Source organism: Pyricularia oryzae, chromosome 3 (assembly GCF_000002495.2).
Source record: "Pyricularia oryzae 70-15 chromosome 3, whole genome shotgun sequence".
Taxonomy (NCBI): domain Eukaryota; kingdom Fungi; phylum Ascomycota; class Sordariomycetes; order Magnaporthales; family Pyriculariaceae; genus Pyricularia; species Pyricularia oryzae.
The window spans coordinates 5,269,082-5,291,149 of record NC_017849.1 but is presented as its reverse complement, the minus strand read 5'-3'; the positions used below and the strand labels follow the sequence as shown (position 1 = coordinate 5,291,149).

Here is a 22,068-nt window from a genome sequence, read left to right as displayed (position 1 = left end):
GTAAAAGCTTTCAGTTCGGTTGGGGATGCCAGCTCTTGACGGATTCTTTGGGGTTTTTTTTTTTTTTTTTTTTTTTTGCTGCGTGAGAAAGAAAAATGTTTTGTGCGCAATGTGGACCAAGCGTAAGCAGGGTGAGCTTTTTTCTTAAACCAAAGTCGCGCGACTAAGTTTATCCGTACAGTAGTAAACCGGGGGAGAAAAAGAAATAGAAAAGAAACAACGCCAGCAGTCAGGCCAATAATTGACAGCGCGTCATTCGTCGTGCAGCCATCAATCTCTCTTTCCCGCAGTGCGACGGCGTGGTGCTGTGCAACAAGCACATTCACCCGGGGGTGGTCGCGCGTTCTCAACATTGACAAGGCTCGCGCAAAACAAACCTCAACCAAGGAAAGGCATGTGTTGATGGACCATGACATGGCATGGCATTTGATGATTGCACGACACTAGGCGCAGCGATCTGAGCTGCCAGGCAGACTGGACCGATCGGTTGACTGCCAGTGCATCCACTCCCTTTCCCGTCACTTGGGCTTGCTTTACAATTGCGGTACGAAATTCCGTATCCTATTTGGCCTGCCTACCTTACCTACCTAGGTAGTCGCGTACATACTTTTAATCTACTTGTACTACTCCGTATACAGGGTACTGTGAGTGCAGACAAGCCGGTTGGGGGTGGAGGTGGAGGTTAGCTTTCGACGGCGCCGTCAAAAGGTCTCTGAACGCCTCTTGGATGATGTCCTCTGATCTTTCTTTCTCCCAACAACGAATGGCCTGACAAAGGATGGGGAATTAACTTGATGGGGGCCGCGGACTAGCCCAAACGGTTTAGATGAGTTACCGACTAATCAGTTAGGGCGAAGATCTCGCGAGCTTGTTTTTGGTGCCAAGGTTGCCGAAGACATAAAATAAAAACAAAAATCGTTGTGCGAGTCAAGAACCTCGTCGGGCAATGTCTGTCTGAGCACAATGATCTACCCATTAGAACCTAATCATTGGATTAATTAATACCTTCCTTGCCTAGTCGAGGCACAATACCCAACCATATGGGTAACCTAGTCTAGTTGTAGATCAAGTACGGAGCAAAAAGTGCAGACGATCTACTAGTTCTGCTACCTCCTTCCGGAGGATTTTGTGCTATGCTAACCACATTATGCCCTAGGAGGTTTGCGCAATGCACGCAACTAGACTAGTCCAGTCAGAATTGACACATTTGCGAGGGGACCGGACCAGACCCCCCTTTTTCCATTCTTATTTTGCTTCCTTGGTTTTAGTCTCAGGGGACTTTCTACAAATCACCAAAGCTCGACAAGCAGACATCCGAATTACGGTGACTCCCTAAAGAACACGCGCGAAATGCAACGCACAGGTGGCCAGCACATGACAGCAAGCATCACCGTTCGGACGGTTCAAGTTTTGCCGGCAACACGTTGGCGACGCACGCAGCTTGGCGTCCAATGCACATTGCCAGACCGCCAGATACCAAACAAAATAAATACCTACCTATACCTGAAGAGAGAGAGAAAAAAAAAAAAAGGTACAACTATCTAGTGGCAGCCAATAGGGTAAACATCCCCAGCCCTGGCAAAGCAAGAGCGAATCACGGAGTTGATTCGGTCTCTTCTGTTCTTTTGATTTTTATTCTGTGGATGCCTGCAATGGAGGCCCAGGGCAAGTTCAGCTGAGACGATTGTGTGCCGAGCCGTATCCTGAGCCAGTTGTGCTCGGTCTCGCGTAATTTTGAATTGGCCAGATGCTCTGGGTGCTAGACACAATTACAAAAAAAAAAAAAAAAAAAAAAAAAGTGGCAATCGAGTAGAGGAGTGGGGACGGGCAGGCGGAAAAGAATTGTGGCTGTTGTCTTTTGTTCACTTGCTCAAACGAGCAGAGCGCGAAGACAAAAAAGAAAAAAAAGTATTCAACGCTACATGTGTGTGTACCAAAAGTGAGACACCTATATTCCTGAACCCCAATTCATAATACCTGATTGATCGCATTCGATAGCTTCAGAACCCCCCAGACCTTGGGCTGCGGCCCCCAAGGTAACTTTTACTATACTCTTTCTGGGATGGCAGAACCCCAGTGGCGGTTCCTCCAGGCTAAAAGCCTATCCATCAATCTTAGTGCCAACGAGATCGCGGCGAACCAAACTGTCGGGAACGCTAAGTCGACACTAGATCAGCAGCGTTCCATGCCCGAAAGGGGCATGGGCGGGTAGGTTCAAGGAGGCAAGTCAAGTGAATGAATCGCAAGCAAACAACCAATTTAGGCGGGCAAGCACCCTTTTTGTTTTTCTTTTTTTGGTTTGGGAAGGATTGAAAAAAAAAGTCGCAGCTAAAACACAGTGACATTGTGTCAGCGTGGTAAGCTAGGTAGGTTCGCTAGCTAGCCCCAGCCAAGGCAGCTTATAGCCTACGTATAAGTATTATGCATAGTACCTAGACATACTTCCCGACAAGCTGGACTTGAAATTAATCAATACAGAAAAGGGTAGGGTCCGGTAGGGAACAGCTTGCCTTACTTGTCTGTACTGTATGGCAGGTTGTTCGTCCGTACAGTGTATATTGCCGCACACCTACCCTACCACGAGACCACACCAGTACTTTTGATACCGTCTCCTGTATCTGTATCTGTATCTGTATCTGTATCTGTATCTGTATCTGTATCTGTATCTGTATCTGTATCTGTATCTGTATCTGTATCTGTATCTGTATCTGTATCTGTATCTGTATCTGTATCTGTATCTGTATCTGTATCTGTATCTGTATCTGTATCTGTATCTGTATCTGTATCTGTATCTGTATCTGTATCTGTATCTGTATCTGTGTTTATGTCTGTAGATGGGAATTAATGCGACGCGCGGAAACAAGTAACATTTTCTCCCACGAGGACAAGAGAAATTTATCCTCTCCCCAATTAAATCTGTCGTCATTGGCGGGCGACTGTTACCTTGGAAATGGGGGGAGGGGTCCGGCGACGGGGGTTAACAACTTTGGAAATCTCGCAGTCGTGGCATTGAAAAGGAAGCCAAGACTTACCGTTGTGTCGGCATCATTTTATTCTGCAAGGGTTGGTTGACATGCTATTATAGCTGCCAAATCTTAGCTGCTGACCGTATTTTCGTCTAGGTATCTACCTTGGCTTGCTAGGCACGGCTAGGGTACTATGTTGACGATATAAACATGGTCCCGTTTGATATTGAAACATACAAACCATTATGTACTTCGTATAGCAGGTATGCAGTGGAAATATCCAATTTTAACCTCGGGGGAGGATTTCATCACCCACGGAAAAGAGGATCAACATTCGTGCGCATGGAGTATGTATGTGCCTCGTTTACAGTGATGCAATAAAATACAATTCTGAGCTGTGGGCGAACAAAAATGGCCCTCGCTTGCACTTTTGCATATGGCACAAGGAAAGGAACTGGATGGGCTAGGCACACGCATACACACACACACACGCACGCACGCACGCACGCACGCACGCAAGGGTGGCTAGAATCTTGGGCGTGGCCAATCCCCCCCGTTGTTGGAGCAAGATGCATCGCCCGGCACACCCACTCTCACCGCCGCCTTTTTCTCGGCCACACAGCCAAGTTTCGCAGGAGATCCTGGGTATTATGCTCGGGGTTTGGACAAGGAAATGAACAAAAAAAAAAAGAAATAATGCATAATTGCAACCAACCCACGCGCGGTACTAGGTCAGCAGACACACTGATTCTTTCACATGTCCCATCGGCACGGCCTTGCAAGAAAAAAGGGACCCCCGATTAACCCAATTAATGGGCCCCGATTTGTCGACGCGAGATTCCCATCACAGAGTTTGGAGAGGCGCAGGAGTCACAGTATACGGTACGGCAGGGGCAGCTGGGTTACATCATTCTGGTGTTTATTGTATTTTATTTTATTTTATTTTATTAATTTTCACGTTATAGCATACGGATATTATTAATGTTCAAGGTCATAAGCAAAAGTCCCGACTTCTTCCCACTTACGGAGTACTACACATTTTTGTTTCTTTCAAACTTGCCCGGTTTGACACATGCACGTCTCTGGGTTTACTCATCTGCCGAAAAGGAAAAAGCGCAAAACCAAAAAGAAAAGAACAACCCGCGCCCACAATTGAGAAATGAAGTAAAAGTCCCTCTTGGAGTGTGAAAGAAAGCAACGTCGATCGGAGTAACGTCCGTGAACCCTGTCTGCGGGCTCGGATTGGCGGATGGCAGTCAAGCAAGCATATTGGCCCACCAAAAGAGTTCCCATTTTTGTTTGCGAGGTAATCCCTCGAGACCTCTAGGCTAATACCGAAGGGGAAGATGGCAGGTGGCATAGCGTTACAGATTTGTCCAGACGTGGAAGGGATGTGCCTGTGTGGGAAAGAACAAAATGATTGAATATTGGATCGAGGCAATTTTTCCCGGTACCTACGATGTGTCAAGACGAATCACATTCAATGGCTTTCCCTCCCCCTCCCTTGGTACCTTGCCCAAAAGTATTTCATCACATCTTTTGCGCGGTACCTCTCCAACTAAAAAAATAAATAAAAAAAAATAAAAACACAGTCATCCGCGGATTGACAGCCGCACGTACTGTAAGATAGAAAGAAAAAAAAACCATCCTTCCCAGCCCCCCCTTGAATCCTATCTCGTACCCAAGCGAGCCAAGATGGGCTGGAAAATCCAACGGTCCCATTGAGTCGCCCATTCTGGTCATCACCTCGTGGCGACCAGCGAATAGTTTGGATGTTTTTCTTGTATCCAAGTTTGTACCAAGCGCCCGCGTTTATCCCGTCTTGCCCGTTTACTTCATGTGTGTCAACCTGCCAATCCAATCGTGATATTACTATTTTTTTTTTAAGTAGGTTGGAGCAGGTGGGAGGGAGCAAATAATGCACTGCGGCAGACCACACGTCTCGAATACAGTACCCTTCAATGCCCGCCCAGGTAAAGAGAGGTACTTGTGTACCTTGCAAAAAGGTCGACCCCGATTTTTCGTCGGTCGTGTCCCACAATGTCGGGAGGGGGAAGGTAAAATAACATACAAGTAAAAATACTGTGCACATAAAGAAACATGATAAAAATCACTGTAAGAAAGATGGGATTCCAAATCGGATCATGGACACCATGGTTTTCTACCAAGTTAAAGCATGACAAAGTGACATGGGCCGAACACATGGCGAAGCATGGATCAAAGGACAAGGGCGCGCGAGCGAATGCAACCCAAGGAATGAGCAACGCGGGCCAAGGCCAAGTTTTCTTCCCCCCTCCCCCTACCTCTTTTTCATCTTTGTTCCCTTTTGGTCAATTACTCTGCAACCTACCAAGCATGCTGCTGGCCAATACCAACTGATCCTGTACCACCCGTACTGTGTGATTGGCAATCGATTTGGCCAGTTTGAAATGGGTGTGGTCGAATGAAACGCTGTGCAACAGCTCCAATAGGGATATATAGCCGGTGCAACTTAGCTTATTCAGGGTTTCGGGTCCAGGGCCCATAGTAATCAGTCAGATATTTGATAATATCTTGCTGCTGCAGTACCTGATGTACGGTACATACCTTGATACGTACTTTCAGTACCGTACCAATATCTATTGGTGTCTGCCGTCTTTTTACTTGGCATACCATACCACGTGCAGTCCATCTCTCCATTTACCTACCGGTAGCAACGGTAGGTAACTTACCGTACCACGTAGGCATCCAGTTGCCAAGGTACTCACAGTATCATCCAATCTTAGTGGGTTATGCCCAAAGTGCCTTCCATTGGTACCGCGGGCTTTTTGCCTGACCCACGCCTGTCCTCACCGTACATCTTTTACTGTCTAATGACCCACTACCAGGTGTTCCGGAATGGCGGCAGTAACACCACATTCGAGGTCATTATTGTCCATCATCCATTTCAAACTCCATGCCAAGAACAGGGTGAATTGCAAAAGCAAGAAGCAGGGCAGTTCCCAGTATTGCCTCTGTGTGCTTTGTATTATTTTGATTTTTTTACCCTTGATTTTATTTTTCGTCTGTTCCTCCTGTTGTATACACGACCAAGAACGCCAGGTCAACAAAGAGACAGGGCACCGCAGGCTGCGTGCCCGCTTCGCCCGCCGGTTCCATTACATTGATCCGCTGGGTGGGCTTGCAAAAGGCGAGTCTAGATGCCTTTCCCTCCCGGGCATGTTGCGCCTTTTGGCCGGCCGCCCTTGCTGCTGTCGGGCCGAGTGGGAAAATATTCACCAAGTAATTTACGTGCGACTCGAATTATTGTTCTATTTTCTTTACTTCTTTCGCGTTCATTTTTTTCTGGAGAAAATCAAACTCGTCACCTTGCTCCTCGGCATGGGAGGAAAGGGGGGCGGGATGGGGACGGGGTTCAGGCACTAGGCAGGTGATTGTAGATACGCGGATATCGCTCCGATGCCTTTTGCAGCATGCTTCTTGCAGAACAAAATTTGTCACCTTTTGTTTTTGATTGTCTGGTGGTGGCGATGACATGACATGGTACAAACGGGGACGCCATCGGTCATCGGCGCTGACATTCCCCGCTGACGTTTTTTTTTTTTTTTTTTTTTTTTTTTTCTCTCTTCCTGTCTTTTCCCCTCTCTTGCATTTCCCAGGGTAGCACACCCGTTGCCACGACGGGGGGTCACAGCTCAAATCTCAGCTATTTTCTGCCACGGGGAATCTTGTAACACGGCAGTAGGCCGGGCATGGAAAGGGCAACAAAACAGCTGGATCCCAGAGCACAGGTGTGCCAATCAGCCCACCGAAAACCCCTACCTGTTCACCTGGCCAGCCCCAAAATCTCAGGGCCCCTTGTAGGCTGTAATAAAAAAAAGAGTTCGTGGGTTTCTTCGCTGTTTCGAGCGAGAGCGCGCCTCCGGGGACGGGGACGGAATCAGAAAAAGCTTCCATCAAATGTTGATTTTGATTGCGACATTCAACCAAAACGTGGGAAATGGGTCCTACCCCCTTCAATTAGAAACTTTCCAAGACGCTAATTTACAGGTAAATCAAGATTCCCCAACTCAACCCAACCCCAGTTTGCTAGGAACCACAACCGCGTGTCTCACGGCCCCCAAATTTCCCTTTGGACGAGGGGGAGGGATGGATGCGACCCGGTCAAGCCGGTGTAATTTTAGACGTTCGAAAAGAGCTCATGGAATGTTCGGCACCCGGGCCCCCGGCCTCTATTTTTTTTTTTTATACAACGTAGACACGGTAAGGGTATCACAATTTGCAAAGCTCGGATTAGGCTACGCGGGCACTAACATGGATTGTTTAAAAGCTTCAAGAAAAGCCGTAGGTGTACCTATACTGCACTGTAATAACTGCCATTCATTGAAATTACAGTAAGCTTTCGGCTGATTTTAGGAGGCAACCTGATAGATGGAGCTGGCACCATGTGGTACGACAATTGTTGCCGTTTCCGTCCTTGGCCCTTGTTTTTTCTTTTCTTCTTCTTTTCCCCATCACTTCCCTGTCTTAACCTTTACAGCTGTTAGGCCCTTTTTTTGCTTTAAGGATGGACGCCCAAAAAAAAGACGTTTTAGTCTAAAGACGGGAAGATCATTTTGGTGTTTGTTCACTCTTTTGGTTCATGGCGACCCAGTCATGAAGCCTGTTTCCCCGGGTTTAATAGCTAGCACTCCATACTAACCATTCTGCCTCCCTTCTGGGCCCCGACTAGCGGCCGGGTAAGTCAAATAAATGTCTAGGTCTAGGTCAAAAAGATTGCATCATTGTCAGCCCAGCCGTTGTTTGATCGTAGAAAAGAATGAAAAAAAATGAAGCGAAATGCATGGCAACTAATTCCCCGGCAAACCACTCCGGCGGCTGACTTCCCGAAGCCCTCTTCTACAGATGAACCTCCACTTCGAGGTTAGGTAATGTAGGTAGGTAAGGTAGGTGATAGGCAAGGTAAGCTGAGGTGTTTGGTAAGGTACCTAGGTAAGGTATGTAGGTACCTTACTTTGTGATTGAATCATCAATTGAATGGGTGAGACCAAGGATCTGACCTGCAGTCGCCCATCTCCACGTGACAGTATTATTATTGACGTGTACCATCGTCTTTGTCTCTCCCACAAGCCGTTACCAAGTTCCAGACAAATTTATCGAATTGCCATGTTGTAGACAATGGTACCCTGCCTCTTTTGCCTAGTCGAAACAGATATTCAGGTAGCCTATCTCTTTGGCGCACTCGTACTTCGTATTTTTTCTATTTACTCTTGGCCGGGCCTAGCTTCATTTTGCCATCCCGTACATCGGGCCAGTAGTTAACAAAGGCTTTCACGCAAAGACTTCCGGCCGGGAATGTAACTGCCAAGCCAAAAGAGCTGCAAGTCCCTCCTGTAGATTAAAAAAAAGGGTTTCAACAAAAAAGAGAGGATGATCTACCTACGGATACTCTCCTAAGATAGTGCCGGCAAGGCATTGTCGATCAGTTTAGCTAGCGTTGAACCTTCGTCCTCCTTCCCCCCCTCTCTTCTTCCTCTTCCTCCAAGTCCCCATCCTTTTGTGCTTTTCTTTTTTCTTCTCTTGTTTTATTTTTCTTCCTACACCCCTAATGACACACCCCCTTACAATACCGATTACACTTACAACTTGCATACTGCATCTTTTGTGAGTTGGTGTCTCGGCGTGTTTTTTTCGAGTATCTCTTGCCAAGGAGAGTTCTTTACGTACATATTATACGTCAGACAGGGACAAAATAGATAACAAAAAAAATACTTTTTAAATGTCAACGATAACCATGAGAGTTATAGCCGTCTCATCTAATGTGCACAGCGCTAAAGCCAAGAGTCTTGTTCTCGAATATTGAAGACACATAGAACTCTAATTCTCTTTTGCCTCGTCTGAGGGAGGGCGGAGCGGGGGAGGAGTGAGGAGGAGAGGTCAGGAGAGCCTGGAAAAACACATACACGAAGTTGCATACATACGTATACGTAAATAGGGCCCGCGGATTAGCCATTGTCGTCACATAAAAATACAACGAACCACCCCCCCTTCGAAAACAACACACCTCCATTGTACCTACGCACGAGCGCGCCATGGTAAGTCTATTTTTCTGGGTGTGATTTTGTTGTGATTATGTTTTGACTTTGTCTAGGGGGGGAGGGGATAGAAAACCCAACGTGTACCTACTCCGTATCTAGGTATCGCTTCACTCACCCACACACCCCCCTCCTCATTTACTCACCCTCCAGGAATTTTGACAGTGCCCACGACCCCAGGACCGGCTGGCCCATTCGTTGTTCAAAGGTCTAGTACTGTTTTCTCTCCTCTATATTTCTCTGCCCCCCCTCCTCCTTTCACCGCTTGCCGGCCGCCGACCTACTTGCTAGGAGGGGGCTATGCTCCATCGGGCCAAAAGCCGTACAAGAAGCAACAAAACCCAAGCGCCACCGGGGAGGAGGGAACACGCAGTACCGAATCACATCCCAAAACAACCAATTATGATCAACAAAAAGATTGCGCGCTAACCCGGCAGGCAAGAACTGCTTTCAGAGTCCGCTTTTCTCCAAAAAAGTTTCATATATCAAAATAGAGAGGAAAAAGACAATTGGAGAATAAAACATAACATCCCAGTAGTACGTAGAATGGATCACAGAATCAAGTACGGTAATAACCTCATTTCAAGTAAACAAAAACCAGGAAAAAGTAGCGCGGTCAAGCCGGAAGGCTCGCCGAATCAACGCTCAAAAGCTGAAGGTGGCGCAAGGGGGTGGGTGCTTTGGCATCAAAAAAAAAAAAAAAAAAAAAAAAAAAGAGGGTGGGTGGCGGCGAAATATGACACGTCCTTCTTTCTCTGGCCCTCCCACCGCCATTGTGATTGCCAACCCGTCATCTGTGCGTGCGCGCATCACTGCGCTGCGCTTGCATTCAGGGTCTGGAATGCAGGATCCGTCACCATCCTCTTGACCGAGTCGCGAAACTAGGATGGGATCCCCTAGTGGCTTTCATCATAGCTTTGCTGTCTGTCTGCTTCTTCCTTGTAGCTTGTCCTGTCGTGTCCATCTGTCTGCGCTCTTTCGGAATGTGGGCATACCGTGTTGGCCAGCTCGACCTAGGGACATCACCTGCTCGAACTATTACCTACCGTGCCCTCATTCGTCGTCGACGCACTAGCAAACCAACCAGCGCGAGCGAGCATCGACGGTCCGCTGTCGAAAAATCGAATCTGGAGAATCTAGGGTGGATAGATCACCGCCAGCTCAGGCTGGTCCCGAAAGAGCTGCTGCTTTTGCGTCAATAACATCGTATGGAATTCCTGATGGCAGCAAGCTACAACCACACCGACTTTCGCGCCGACTGGGAACTATCTTATTTGCATTTTATGAGGCCTGTTTAGTCCATGCCAGTACCTGTCACTCTAAATTAATCATGTCGATACCAGCAAACCATGGCCTCGCAAGGCCTTAGTGCAAACTTGCCATCTTCCCCACACCATGGCCATTCAAGGGCCGGTTTATCTGAGGAGCCGTTGCGTCGAAAGACGAAAAAGAAAAGAAAGAAAATAAGAAGAATAAAACATAAGAAAGACCGTCTCCAGTGTGAACTACATGTAGGAGTGAGTCCCAAGGAAACTTTTTGTGCCGTGCGTGCAATGATGGGGAAAACGTCTAAAACAGCCCATAACCCTTTTCTACAACAACGCCGCCAAGGAAAAAAATAGGAAATATTCATGCAGGTTTTCGCGATAAAGGTAAGTCACCGTGAGACGGATCGAAAGATCTCGCTCGGGTATCAAAAATCAAGCTGTCCTACCAGCGTCGGTTACCTCCCATGGGCAGGTCGTTGGCACCACGGCCACCTGAAGAAAGAAGCCACAGTCAGCGGTTGATCCTGCTATACTGCTGGTTCTTCACTTAGGGTATGGATCGCTACTTACCACCGCCATGGTGGCGACCGCCGCGGCCGCGGTATCCGCCGTACCTACCGCCGCCACCGCCGCCGCCGTACCTGGCCATCTCTGCAAGACGAGGGTCGATCTCTTGCTTGGCCTCCTGCAGGACGCCAAGTAGATCACGAGCCTGCTTAGAGTCTGTGGTTGAATCTCCATATCAGTAACGTTGGTCATACACTGAAGGCAATGTGCCGGGGTTGAGAGTGGGAGTAAGGCTTACTCTCAGTGGTGAAGAAGGTAATTGCGGTTCCCTTCGCACCAGCACGGCCTGTACGACCGATACGGTGGATGTAGTCCTCCGAGTTGTTAGGGTAGTCATAGTTGAGCACATGAGTAATGTTGCGCACGTCTTTGTAAGTAGCAAAAGCAGGTTAGCAGCTAGAAAAGAATGTGTGTAGCAACGCTCCAGCATGAGCCGTGAGGGAACATATGTGGCAATAAGTATGTTCTCTGCTGGCATCCATTGGTACTTTGTCTCCTGGCAGGTGGGCTATCCGTTGCGGAAGTGATTGCCGGGCATTGTGTCCACGGTTCTCTGCGAGTCCTCAGGCTTGGGGAATCTTGGAGACAGCTTGATCCATAGTATCAAGAAATGCCAGTTCTACACTCGTGCCATGCATTACGAGGAGGCACAAGAACAGAACTAAGAGCGAAGCAGGCACTAGATTTAAACAGCTTCTGCCTCGCCACAGACCCAAGACTCCGCTCTCTGATACCAGAGAGTCGCAAGAGTTCAGACATATTCGCGCAATCGAGAGAGCCCCTAGACATAAAGAGTAAAGCACAGCAGAAATATGCTGGATGTCGTCGCCTTGACGAGAGGAGTCGTGATGCGGGGAATTGGCCCTGCGGGAAGAGGATGAGGTGTTAGGGTTGAGATACATACCAATACCACGCGACGCAACGTCGGTGGCAACCATGATGGGGCTCTTGCCCGTCTTGAACTGGTCGAGGACCCAGTCACGCTCGTTCTGCTGCTTGTCACCGTGGATCGCTGGGGATTGAACGAAATGTTAGCAATGTTACTAAATGGGTGAAAAGGAGGGTATTCGCGATTAGACCACGAACGTATCGGGGGAGCATACAAAGCGCGGGCCAGCCATCCTGTCGCAGGAACCTGGTGATTTCGTCTGCAACACGCTTTGTGCCAACGAAGATGAGAATCTTGTTCTTGCTGTCCTTTCCGTCCATAACCTTCTCCATGTGCCTGATCATGCGGTCACGCTTCTCAGACTCTGACACAACTTCCACAATCTGTGTGATACGGTGGTTTGCTGAAAGATCCAGGGAACCAATGTTGACCTGGATAAAGTCTTGCAGGAAGTCAGCAGCCATGTTGCGGACCTCCTTGGGCCAGGTAGCCGACCACATCAGAGTCTGACGATCGGGGCGGATCTGGCCAATGATCTTGCGGATCTGGGGCTCGAAACCCATGTCAAGCATGCGATCGGCCTCGTCGAGGACGAGGTATGTGACCCGGCGCAAGTTGGTCTTGCCAGACTCGAGCATGTCAATCAGACGACCGGGGGTTGCAATGCAGACCTCGACGCCACGAGACAAGTCACGGATTTGGGGGCCCTTGGGCACACCACCGTAGACGCACGTGTTTCTAATGCGCGACGACTTTCCGAACTTGCTGATTTCAGCCTGGATCTGAACAGCGAGCTCTCGAGTGGGGGCAAGGATCAGGACGATGGGTCCGTCACCGGGTGCCAAGAGCGGCTGAGCGTTGATGTGCACGATGGCGGGAAGACAATACGTAAGAGTCTTGCCCGATCCCGTCTCAGCGATACCAACGACATCACGACCACTCAAAGCCATGGGCCAGCCCTGAGACTGAATGGCAGTGGGTGCAGGGAAGCCCTGCGCCTTGACCTCGTCCATTACGTAGCGCGGGAAGCCAGCCTCGTCGAACGTCTCGACAGGCTTGGGCACATCGCTACCCTGCACGGCCATAGAGTGCTCGCGACGGAACTTGTCAACCTCGGCCTGCGACCTGTTGGTGACATCGGGGTGCTCCTTGTAGAAGTGCTTCTCGAACTTGGGGAGGGCGTTGATATCTGGGATTCGTAAACGTCAGCACGATAATTCAGGAAGCCAATCCAAGAGAAAGAGCGGTCGCAGCAGTAAACTTACCCCAGTCCTGCTTCTGAAGGCCTGCGCCTAGGTTAGACATGCGGTCACCACCACCTCCGAAGCCGCCGCCGCCGCCGCCGCCGTAACCACCACCACCACCTCCATAGCCACCGCCGCCACCGCCGCCGTAGCCACCGCTGTAATAAAGAGTCAAGGGTTAGCCAGCTGCATTCAATCCATATTCATAGCCCATTCCCAAGGGCCGCATTTCAGCCGTCGCAAATATCTGCGATAGAGCGACCACTGATACCTGCTCTTGTTGATGGCGTTTTGAGCAAGAAGAATTACATACCCGTGGGAGCCGTGTCCGTTCGAGTAACCACCATCGCGACCACCACCGTAACCGCCGCCGTTGCGACCGCCGTAGCCACCACCGCCGTAAGACATCTCAACGAGATTTCTGATGATACGGTCGTGTTATTGATGGCACTTGACAAGTCAAGCGGAAACGCGTCGGTCGGTAGTTGTTCGTGTGATAAGGACAACAACGAAGCGAAATGAGAAGCAAAAAAAAAGAGATTAAAAGAGCGTATTAGACTCGTCCGACTGATTGTTCGGGACGATTAAATGAAGGTTGCAAAAAGCGTCGTCAATTCCCAAGTACCAAGCTTTTTAGACAGGATGCGTCTATGATGGTATCGGTTTGAGGGAATGAAATTGACAAGATTGTGATGGAGGGGAGGAACAAGAGGCAGGCAAACGTCAAGAAAACTTTTTTTTTGTTCAGGAAGGCGATTGTCGGGTTCCTATCGCTATCAAAGGCCCACAATCAACTCGAGCTGGCCAGTCACGGTCGCCCACATGTGTGGGGTTCTCCTGCCTTTGTCGCCTCAGCGCAAAACGCGTTCAAAGGCGTCAACTGTGGGTCGGATTGTCGTTACATTTTTGGGTCCTGAACCCTTGGGAGTCTCACAGGTGGTACCCTGCCCACTACCTACCTCTGTTGACATTTAAATGACAAGTTGATCCTATTTCCAACTCAAAGAAAAGATGATGCGCCACCAGCTGCTATGCTTGTTTCAAGCGACGGGGAACATCTCCCAGAATGCAATCTCCATCTGTGTACCAAGTCAGCCGGCGACTCCAGGATTGTGCAGTAAGAATTTAGAGTCCGGGGGGAAGTGGCGATCACTAACTAACCTTGGTGGCATGCTTAAACACTTCGACAAGCTCGTTGATTCTGGACGGTGATTGGAGCATCGCATGGCGTTCCAACAATTCTGTCGACGCGCCCAGTCATTAATCATGTCCTTGTTAGCCCATATTTGGTCTACCAATGATCCTAGAAAACTACCACCTTGAACTTACCGGAGCCTGTCTTGACTGCCTGCACGTAGTCGTCGGCGACATAGTTCTGGATCCAGGTCCAGTACGGGCTTCCGTCTCTCTTGGATTTCGGGTCTGCATGGAGATGTTTTGCGATAGCGCCGTAGCCCAACAGACAGGGCGCAAGAGCCATTTGCAGGGCTACATAGTCTGACGACTGTCCGACATCCAAGACGTATCTGGTAACTCGCCATTAGCTCAACGACCCAGAATATATCAACTTTTGTATGGGAACGCAACATACCTGCTGTATGCAGTGCAAGCTGTTGGATTAAAAATACGTCAGTCTAGCCCAATGTCTCCCACAGCTTATCATCACAGGCTGTACTCACCAACATGCTCCTCACTTTGTTCCATCTCCTCCTTTGTGAGCCCAAACCCCTTGCAGTAGTCCAGATGTAGCTGCGTCTCCCTATCAATATGTAGCACTATGGCTGCAGCCTGCCAGTGGTGATAGTTGTCAGAGTCAGAGTCACTGTTTTGCAGAGAGGAAGCTCCCTCCAATAGTGGTAGAAATCACTCACTGCAGAGATGTCTGCCAGGTTCTTTGACTTGTAGGAAGCAAGAGCGTTTGCCCTTGCAAACTGTATCAGGTAGAGATAATCCTGGACAAGATATGATTTGAAGGACGACAGCGGCAAGGTGCCATCACCAAGGCCTAGTACGAACGGGTGCTTGATATAGCGCTCCCAGATCGGCGCAACATCAGGCCGTTCTAGGACGTATTCGATAAAGTTGCCCCTATTAATCCGCAGTATGAAAAAGCATTAGCTGAAGATCCAAAAGTCCCAATGACAAAGCAGGGTGAAAACTTACGGCGCAAACGGACGTATGGACAGCGAATGAAAATGCCCCAGCGGTCCGTTACCCTGTCCCAATCCAGGAGCAGCCTTGAGAGCAGCCTGGACATACCGGCAAGCTGCCTTGACTGACCCCAGTACATCCATACCGATGGATAGGTTCGCCGCGATGGCAGCTTATATATGCTTCACATTAGCTAAGCCGCCGTAAGCACCCCTCAGGTTTACCGAACACAAGTTAACTCACAAGCCAGCGTGCACCCGGTGCCATGCGTGTTCTTGGAGTCCTGGAACCCAGACTCGATCCTAAAGACCTGCCCATCGGCACCGACAAGCACATCGACCATGATCTGACGCTCCTCCGGCTTCTCGGCGACGCTGTAGTCCTGGCGCAGGGGCGAGTGGCCTCCCTTTACGAGAACCCACTGCGGTCCCAGGGTAAGCAGATTGCGGCCGATGGTTTCGAGGTCCGTCACGTTCTTGATGGCGGGCTGCTCGAACCCCGCCGTGGTCAAAAGGAGGCTTGCCTCTGGGACATTGGGGGTGAGCACGGTGGTTAGCGGTATCAGGTGCTTGACGAGCTCGGTAACGGCCTCCACGGGGAGTAGCTTGGCACCGGTTGTTGCAACCATGACCTGTTTTGCATGGTTGTCAGTATATGGGCTTGACGTTTTATGTTATGTTGAGATGCCACGGAAAACAGAAAACTAACAGGATCAACAACAAGCTTCCCGTCAAAGTTTCGACTTGTCAGGGCCTCAGCAAGCTCTTTTATCGTCTCCGCAACGGCCAGCATTCCTGTGTAATGGTAAAGAGGAACGAGGCACAAGGATCAGCTTCGTTTAAGTATAGTCTGTTGACCAGGGAATCTTGTACGCGGAGTAACATACCCGTCTTAACCACATCAACACCGACATCGTCGAAGCACAAGTCTATTTGCTTGCGCACGAACTTGGATGGCACATGATGCACAGCAAAGACACCTTGAGTGTTTTGCGCCGTAAGAGCTGCCCTACAGCACACCGATAAGCAATGTATTAGTCACTGAACCTAGGCCGCCATATTGACACTTCAACAGAAGATCAGGGCAAGGATATGGAAAAGAATATCAACCTACGTCGCTGTCATGGCATAGCATCCATGTGCAGCCAATGTCTTCTGGTCTGCCTCCAGGCCCCTACCAAGCACAACCAAGCGGTTAGTTTGACCGGTGTGCTACCTTTCCCCTGCCACCAAACATAGAACTAGTCCAGATAATAAGAGGGGGACAAGTAATAAAATTGGGCATCACGAACGCTCCGCCAGAACTATCCGACCCGGCAACAACCAGTACCCTTTTCCCAGTCATTTGTACCACGTTGAAAAAGAAATATGTTGCGCTGTCACTGATGTTGTTATGGTGATTGAGGGAATTTCAAGACATTCGCATATAAACTTGTCAAAGCCGTCATAGGCGCGGGTTACATCGGGACATTTTTCTCGGTGGGGTTATGCAGGTGCTGATCTACTATTGACTTGAGAGTTTGACTCTGGGCAAGTTTATGTGTGACTAAACGTCCCAAGCAATAAAAACACCACTCAAATCACCTAGGCAGGCAATTTGGCAAAACGTGTTATGGAATTTTCACAGTAAAATAAAAATTGGTCTGTTATCAAAATCTTACATTGTATCAACCACCCAAGACACAGCTGTTATTGCGCCTGTCCACTATCAACACGCCCGCTTGTAAAGACGAGAAATGCCATGCAGAACCACACACCAAACCCTCCCCCCATAATAACCTCTTTTCCACGTATCCCATCCGACCGCCACCCCCAAAGAAGGAAAAAAAAAATCAGTACAAGGTATATGGTAGGAAAATAAATAGCAAGATAGACAGGGGGCACCCAAACATCAAATATGAAAAGATAATCAAATAGTTTGCCACCGGTAAACACCCGGGTCCTAATGCCTGTAAATGCCAATAGTTTTTTTTTCTCCAAGTTTCCAAGAGTAGAGCATAAACCAACCCCCTGCGATATATATAGGTAGCGACCAGAAAATAAAAAATAAAAAAGGGAGTCCCAAGATAATAATCAGATAGTGTTAACCAGAGAGCATCTCACTGCCCAGCCGGTACTGAAGGGTCACTAACGCTCCTCTGCCTCTCTGTTCTTTGTTCGTCGCCCGAGCTTTCCTCGACACTATCGTCATCGTCCTCGTCGTCCTCTTCTTCGTCTTCATCTTCATCATCCTCAATCGTATCATCACCACCTTTGTCCTCGTCTGCCTCGTCTTCCTCAAACACGACCCGCCTCAGCACGTCCTTGTCGAATAGGTCAACCACGGCGCGGGCCTGCAGTTTGTAGTGGTGGTTTTCAAGCAAGGACATGACCTTGAGAAACAGCCGCGGTTGTCGGAAACCGGGTGCTTTCTTCTGGTACCTGAGCTGGTGCAGAGATTGCATCGACTTTTTCCACAGAACCACGTTGCCCAGTTCCATGACCAGTTCTAGGATGCGTTGGTTCGTCGGGTCTGGGTCAAGTTCCAACCTGGCTTCCTGCTCCGCTTCACTGCCGATCGCGCTCATCAACGACTCGGAACGAGGCCGCGTTGCAATGACTGGGGGTTCTGCTGCCAAAGTCTTTTGGGTACTGAGGAGGACGATTGAGGTAGGCTTCTCGTGCTGCCAGGGCTTTACGGAAAAGAACTTGGTCAAGTCCTTCGGGAGGCAGAATCCCAACGATGCACCCATCGCGTTTGTGTTGGAGACCCAGCCCTGTTCTGAAAGTATCTCGAGACCGTGAACTGACCTCGAGATTAGCCCCAGGACAAAAAAGGCTGTTCCCCTCAGGCTCATGACCTCGTGTTCTTGGGCGATCCTCACAATGTCTTGAACGACATCGCAGCTTTCGAGAAAAGGGGCACCCAACTCCATGGAGCCGACATTACCGATGGCCCACAGACAGCCCTTGACCTTGACCATGAGCTCTGCATCGTCCGACAGCATCCCGTAGTCGTGGATCGTTGAGACGAACTCGTTGAAGTGACCCTTGTCTGCCAGAAGCTTGCAGCCTTCTCGGGTTCGCGTCAGTTCGCGATAGAAGTGCGGCGGGATATGAGCGTCCGAGTAGGCATCAGGCTCGCCCAGAACACTCATCCGTCCTGTCTGGTCGTCTGCGTTCTCCAGAAAGGCGCGGCCGAGGCTCGCCTCAATGAGAGCTACGTATGAGTCGTTGCGGCCGAGGAACCAGTCGTCCATCTCGTTGCTGATATAGTCGAGGCCGTCGAGATAGTGGTAGCCGATAGAACTTGACAGAAAGCGCAGCAACAGCGGGGCGCCAATTTCTCCTAGATGGTCAAGTGCTGGCCGACACTCTACCAGGTACTCCAGGTGTTCCTTGGTGTTGCATGCCTTCTCGAGAATCTTTACAGCCGTCGAGCAGACTTCGACGTCGGGGTCGTACAGCTGCGTTACCAACAGTTGGATGGCCCACTTGGAATCTTGCATGGGCTGTGAGAGCTGCTGCGAGTAGATTGCCGAAGACTTGGGTGGCGCCGTGTACTGCCTGAGAATATTTGTGGCGTGGATCCTCGTGTCTTTGCTTCCTGCAGTCAAAGCCTTGGACAACATCACTCGCGGGTGTCCCTGGAGACTGTAGTCTAGATTTGACAGGAGTAGCTTGATGAGGTCTGGCCTCTGGTTCAGAGAAATGATGTGGTACATCATGTTAAAAATACGCCACCGATCTAACATCTGAAGCCCCTTGGGGTCGCCACTCAAGACACCAAGCATCGTAATGTAGCCCCCACGCAGCGTATTCGACAAGCTGTCCTTGGAAAAGACAATGAACTGAGCAGATATCCCGCTGGCAGGATCGCATTGCGCCAAGCACTCGGCGATTTGCCTCAAAAGTTTGCTGTCCATCAGGTAGCGGACGCCCTCGGGGGTTTGCAGGAGTGTGTGCAGCAAAGCACAGCCGGTTCTGATGTATCTTTGTGTGTTCCTTGTATTAGGTACGTCCGAGAACTTGTACTTGAACGGGCGGTAAAAGTTGACCACGCGCTTGACGAATTTGGAGGCTTTGAGGGCTTCTTCCAGCCTCTTTCCGCTTGTCAGAGGACCTTCTATGATCTTCAAGACAATGTCCCACCTCCACTTGTTGTAGTTGCTGTGGCTGAGCACTGCCGACTCAATAAGGAGTTGTCGGAAAGAGGCGTCGTCAAGATTGGTGGCAGCACTGCCTCTTGGCTGCTCCTCGGCAGCCAGAGCCATGTCCATGTTGGTTGGCATAGACGACGACCAGGTTGTAGGAGATGATCGATAAAGTGTTTTGCTTATACTGCTGATTTGGTATACGATCCCTGTTGCAATAAAGCGGTCTTCCTCTCCGAATCGCGTCGCTGCCGTAAAAAGCTCCGGAAGTAATTGCAGCTCGCTGCTCCATTCAAGCGGGAGTAGGCGGCTCGAAAGCCTCAGGACTTCTCCTATCAGTAGTGTGGCTTTCCGTTTGAGCGTCGCGTTCTCGGCATCCTTGATGAGGCGTAGTAATGCAGTCAAGAGTCCATTCTTAACAAAGACTGCGAGCAGCAATGCAGTGTAGTGCTCCACAAAGTTCTGCTCGCCGGAATCATCCTCAACATAACCAGCAGACGTCCCCTTAGCAGGAGCCGAATGCAAGTTGGCGACTCTCCCATAAGTAGTCAGCCTTCGTCCGGCCAAAAAGGAGCTCGCCCACGCCGGTGACTTGATGCGCAGGAGCGAGTACAGGAGCTCGACGACCGCCTCGCGTATTGGCTCACAAGGTAATAGTAGACTCCCAACCAAAGACCTAACGGCACGGAAGTCATACATTGAAAGAGCCAACAGCCCAGACCAGCTCTTGATAGCAGTAGCAATAGCTTTCGAGTTCTGTCTCAGGATCTTCTCGTTCGACACGTACTGGTCGGTAAAAACTGTGAAGAGAATCTCGAGAGAGTAGCCAGGCCTTAGATATTTGCGTTTGTGTGGCGAGTCTAGCAAGTAAAGTAGCACATTGGCCAAGCTTTCTGGTGCCTTGTAGGAACCGTCGCTCATGGCCTCAGAGAGAGACGATATGCCTCCACAACTGATCAGAAGCCGGGGGTCCTTGACAAGAATTTCTGCCAAGGTCTCGATGCATATTGCACGAAGCTTGTCCTCGGGCTGATCTGCAACCGACACAATCGTTCGAACAATGGCCCTCGAGATCTCGCACACGCCGTTCTTAACATCCAAGAATGCGCGGACAAATTTGAGGGCCTGTTCGCGTTCCAGATCTGCTTTGCGATCTTTGACAAGAGAGCTGATAACAGGAGCAAAAGCGAACCAAGTCAGCAACGTGTCTTGATTATACAGCCGGGTCCAGATGCTTAACTCACTGTACAACGATGTAATCTGTGTTGAGTGTGCGTATCTTCTTGAGTGAGGATACATCCGATATCGCATATCTCATCATTCTATAACCGGCGGCAACTACTTCCCTACTGTCGCTGAGAAGCATGGCCTGCATCCTGACCCCGAACACTGACCATACCAGATCATATTTCAGAGCAGGATGCCTCTTAAAGAGATCCACAAGATTGTTTGCGCGAGCCACATAATAGGCTGGATTCATGCCGTCGACCTCGAGTGACTGTAGAATCTCGGCCAGTGCAAAGGTGGGTGACTCGGTCGGCTCGTCAAAGTCTGATCCAGCTCCACTTCTCGACGGGCTCCGTGGTGAGCGCAGGCCGGAGCTGCTCTGAAAGAAGACGTCGGGTCGTTGTCTGCTGGGAGTCAGTGGTCCCGTACGCATTGACTCCGCCTCGGCAATCTTGTCGTGAAGGTCTCTGATCCTCTGGTTGGACGCCTTGAGCTCGGCCTCGACCCTCAGGCGTTGGTCTCGTGCTTGTTTCGCCTTCTTGCTGTTCAGGGCCTCCAGCATGTTCTCGCTGCCCTCCTTGATCTTGACCTCCCTCTTGAGCGCCTCTTTAAGCGCCGCCAGGGTCTTTTCGTTCCAGGCGTCTCCATCTTCGTCCAGCCTATCCAGCCTAGTGGAGTCTGCGATGCCGTACGCATCGACCCTGGAGGCTATGCGCGAGATCCCAGCTTGACTGCGCAACTCCGAGCTGAAGCTTCCGGGAGCCTGTGGAGGGTTCAAGGAGGAGCCGCGCGGGGCAAAGCTGCCAAGGGCTGACGGAGCGAGGTTGCTCCGGTAGCTGGCGCCACCGCCGTTAGGGGCGGCTTGGGGCGGTTGGAGGGCATCGCGTTCGAGACTCGGCCGGGACGGGTTGACATTCGCCTGGGAGGCCTGGGAGATGAAGGATTTCGGGTTGTTGGTGGGAGTGGCAGAAGCAGAAGTGCCTAACATAGGCGATGGCCCAGCCATCTGTCTCCGCACAATTCCCCCGAAGGGCGACCATCCGAGGGATTCTATGACATGCAGTCAGTGTTTCAAAACACGCAGCAAGCCTTTGAGGCTTTGCAAACAGCAAACTTTGTCGTCCTGCGTGGCGTGTACGAGTTGTTTGTGTCTGCCTTCTGACCAGCCGCTTTGGATGCTCGCCCCGTGCGTTCAGATTCGAGTCGTCGATGTCGCTTGAATGCGGACCGCTCTAATGTTGTGTTTTTTTCGTCTCAATTGGCGCAATAAGTAGTCTTGGTGGCAAAGCGCGTAGATTCGGAAAAGGATAGATCGCAATCAGGATCGCAGGGTTGGGTAATGAGACGCAGCAAACGACTTTAGTCTGGACTTTGCGCTTTGAGGTTGGCAACACAGGGCGGGCTGGGTGTGGTTGAACCACATACAAGCAAACAACAAACCTATCGATTTGCGGTTTGCGGTACAGATTAGGTAAAGCGGGGGTGTTCCTACATGGCCTGTCTGGATGTATCCTTGGGCATCAGCTGCTTATTCGTTAGGGACCAAATTC

At 50.0% G+C, this 22,068-nt stretch overlaps 5 protein-coding genes across 5 annotated transcripts; 1 reads left to right on the top strand and 4 right to left on the bottom strand.

Moving 5' to 3' along the window:
* Positions 1-2,062: 2,062 nt before the first annotated feature.
* MGG_16903 (uncharacterized protein) lies at positions 2,063-2,361 on the top strand (the record flags this gene model as incomplete). The annotated part of the gene is made up of 2 exons (XM_003712800.1): positions 2,063-2,208; positions 2,340-2,361. The coding sequence occupies 2 exons, from the start codon at positions 2,063-2,065 to the stop codon at positions 2,359-2,361; spliced, it is 168 nt and encodes a 55-aa protein (XP_003712848.1).
* Positions 2,362-4,446: 2,085 nt separating this feature from the next.
* On the bottom strand, positions 4,447-5,805 carry MGG_16902 (uncharacterized protein; the record flags this gene model as incomplete). Its single annotated transcript, XM_003712799.1, has 6 exons — positions 4,447-4,524; positions 4,648-4,838; positions 5,038-5,048; positions 5,317-5,347; positions 5,565-5,649; positions 5,764-5,805. The coding sequence occupies 6 exons, from the start codon at positions 5,803-5,805 to the stop codon at positions 4,447-4,449; spliced, it is 438 nt and encodes a 145-aa protein (XP_003712847.1).
* A 4,494-nt stretch (positions 5,806-10,299) lies between these two features.
* Positions 10,300-13,701, bottom strand: MGG_16901 (ATP-dependent RNA helicase DBP2). Its single transcript, XM_003712798.1, has 7 exons — positions 13,322-13,701; positions 13,030-13,166; positions 11,979-12,953; positions 11,780-11,887; positions 11,114-11,242; positions 10,879-11,031; positions 10,300-10,800 (listed from the first exon to the last, which is right to left on the bottom strand). The coding sequence occupies exons 1-7, from the start codon at positions 13,414-13,416 to the stop codon at positions 10,751-10,753; spliced, it is 1,647 nt and encodes a 548-aa protein (XP_003712846.1). The 5' UTR covers positions 13,417-13,701; the 3' UTR covers positions 10,300-10,750.
* MGG_16900 (uncharacterized protein) lies at positions 13,586-16,642 on the bottom strand. The gene is made up of 12 exons (XM_003712797.1): positions 16,451-16,642; positions 16,273-16,332; positions 16,046-16,167; positions 15,868-15,953; positions 15,403-15,790; positions 15,172-15,331; positions 14,880-15,096; positions 14,688-14,796; positions 14,600-14,618; positions 14,338-14,534; positions 14,170-14,249; positions 13,586-14,087 (listed from the first exon to the last, which is right to left on the bottom strand). The coding sequence occupies exons 1-12, from the start codon at positions 16,501-16,503 to the stop codon at positions 14,049-14,051; spliced, it is 1,530 nt and encodes a 509-aa protein (XP_003712845.1). The 5' UTR covers positions 16,504-16,642; the 3' UTR covers positions 13,586-14,048.
* A 45-nt stretch (positions 16,643-16,687) lies between these two features.
* Positions 16,688-21,895, bottom strand: MGG_05284 (cytosolic regulator Pianissimo). The gene is made up of 2 exons (XM_003712796.1): positions 20,536-21,895; positions 16,688-20,459 (listed from the first exon to the last, which is right to left on the bottom strand). The coding sequence occupies exons 1-2, from the start codon at positions 21,522-21,524 to the stop codon at positions 17,258-17,260; spliced, it is 4,191 nt and encodes a 1,396-aa protein (XP_003712844.1). The 5' UTR covers positions 21,525-21,895; the 3' UTR covers positions 16,688-17,257.
* Positions 21,896-22,068: the final 173 nt, after the last annotated feature.

Excerpts from the sequence above, each read along its gene's own strand:
- MGG_16901 (XM_003712798.1), bottom strand. The coding sequence starts at position 13,416 with ATGTCTTACGGCGGTGGTGGCTACGGCGGTCGCAACGGCGGCGGTTAC. Across the intron at positions 13,167-13,321 it reads AACGGACACGGCTCCCACGG|CGGTGGCTACGGCGGCGGTG; the intron begins GTATGTAATTCT and ends TCTTTATTACAG. Across the intron at positions 11,032-11,113 it reads TACCTTCTTCACCACTGAGA|ACTCTAAGCAGGCTCGTGAT; the intron begins GTAAGCCTTACT and ends ATTCAACCACAG.
- MGG_16900 (XM_003712797.1), bottom strand. The coding sequence starts at position 16,503 with ATGACTGGGAAAAGGGTACTGGTTGTTGCCGGGTCGGATAGTTCTGGC. Across the intron at positions 16,168-16,272 it reads TGCTATGCCATGACAGCGAC|GGCAGCTCTTACGGCGCAAA; the intron begins GTAGGTTGATAT and ends GGTGTGCTGTAG. Across the intron at positions 15,954-16,045 it reads TGTTGATGTGGTTAAGACGG|GAATGCTGGCCGTTGCGGAG; the intron begins GTATGTTACTCC and ends ACCATTACACAG.
- MGG_05284 (XM_003712796.1), bottom strand. The coding sequence starts at position 21,524 with ATGGCTGGGCCATCGCCTATGTTAGGCACTTCTGCTTCTGCCACTCCC. Across the intron at positions 20,460-20,535 it reads ACAGATTACATCGTTGTACA|CTCTCTTGTCAAAGATCGCA; the intron begins GTGAGTTAAGCA and ends TCCTGTTATCAG.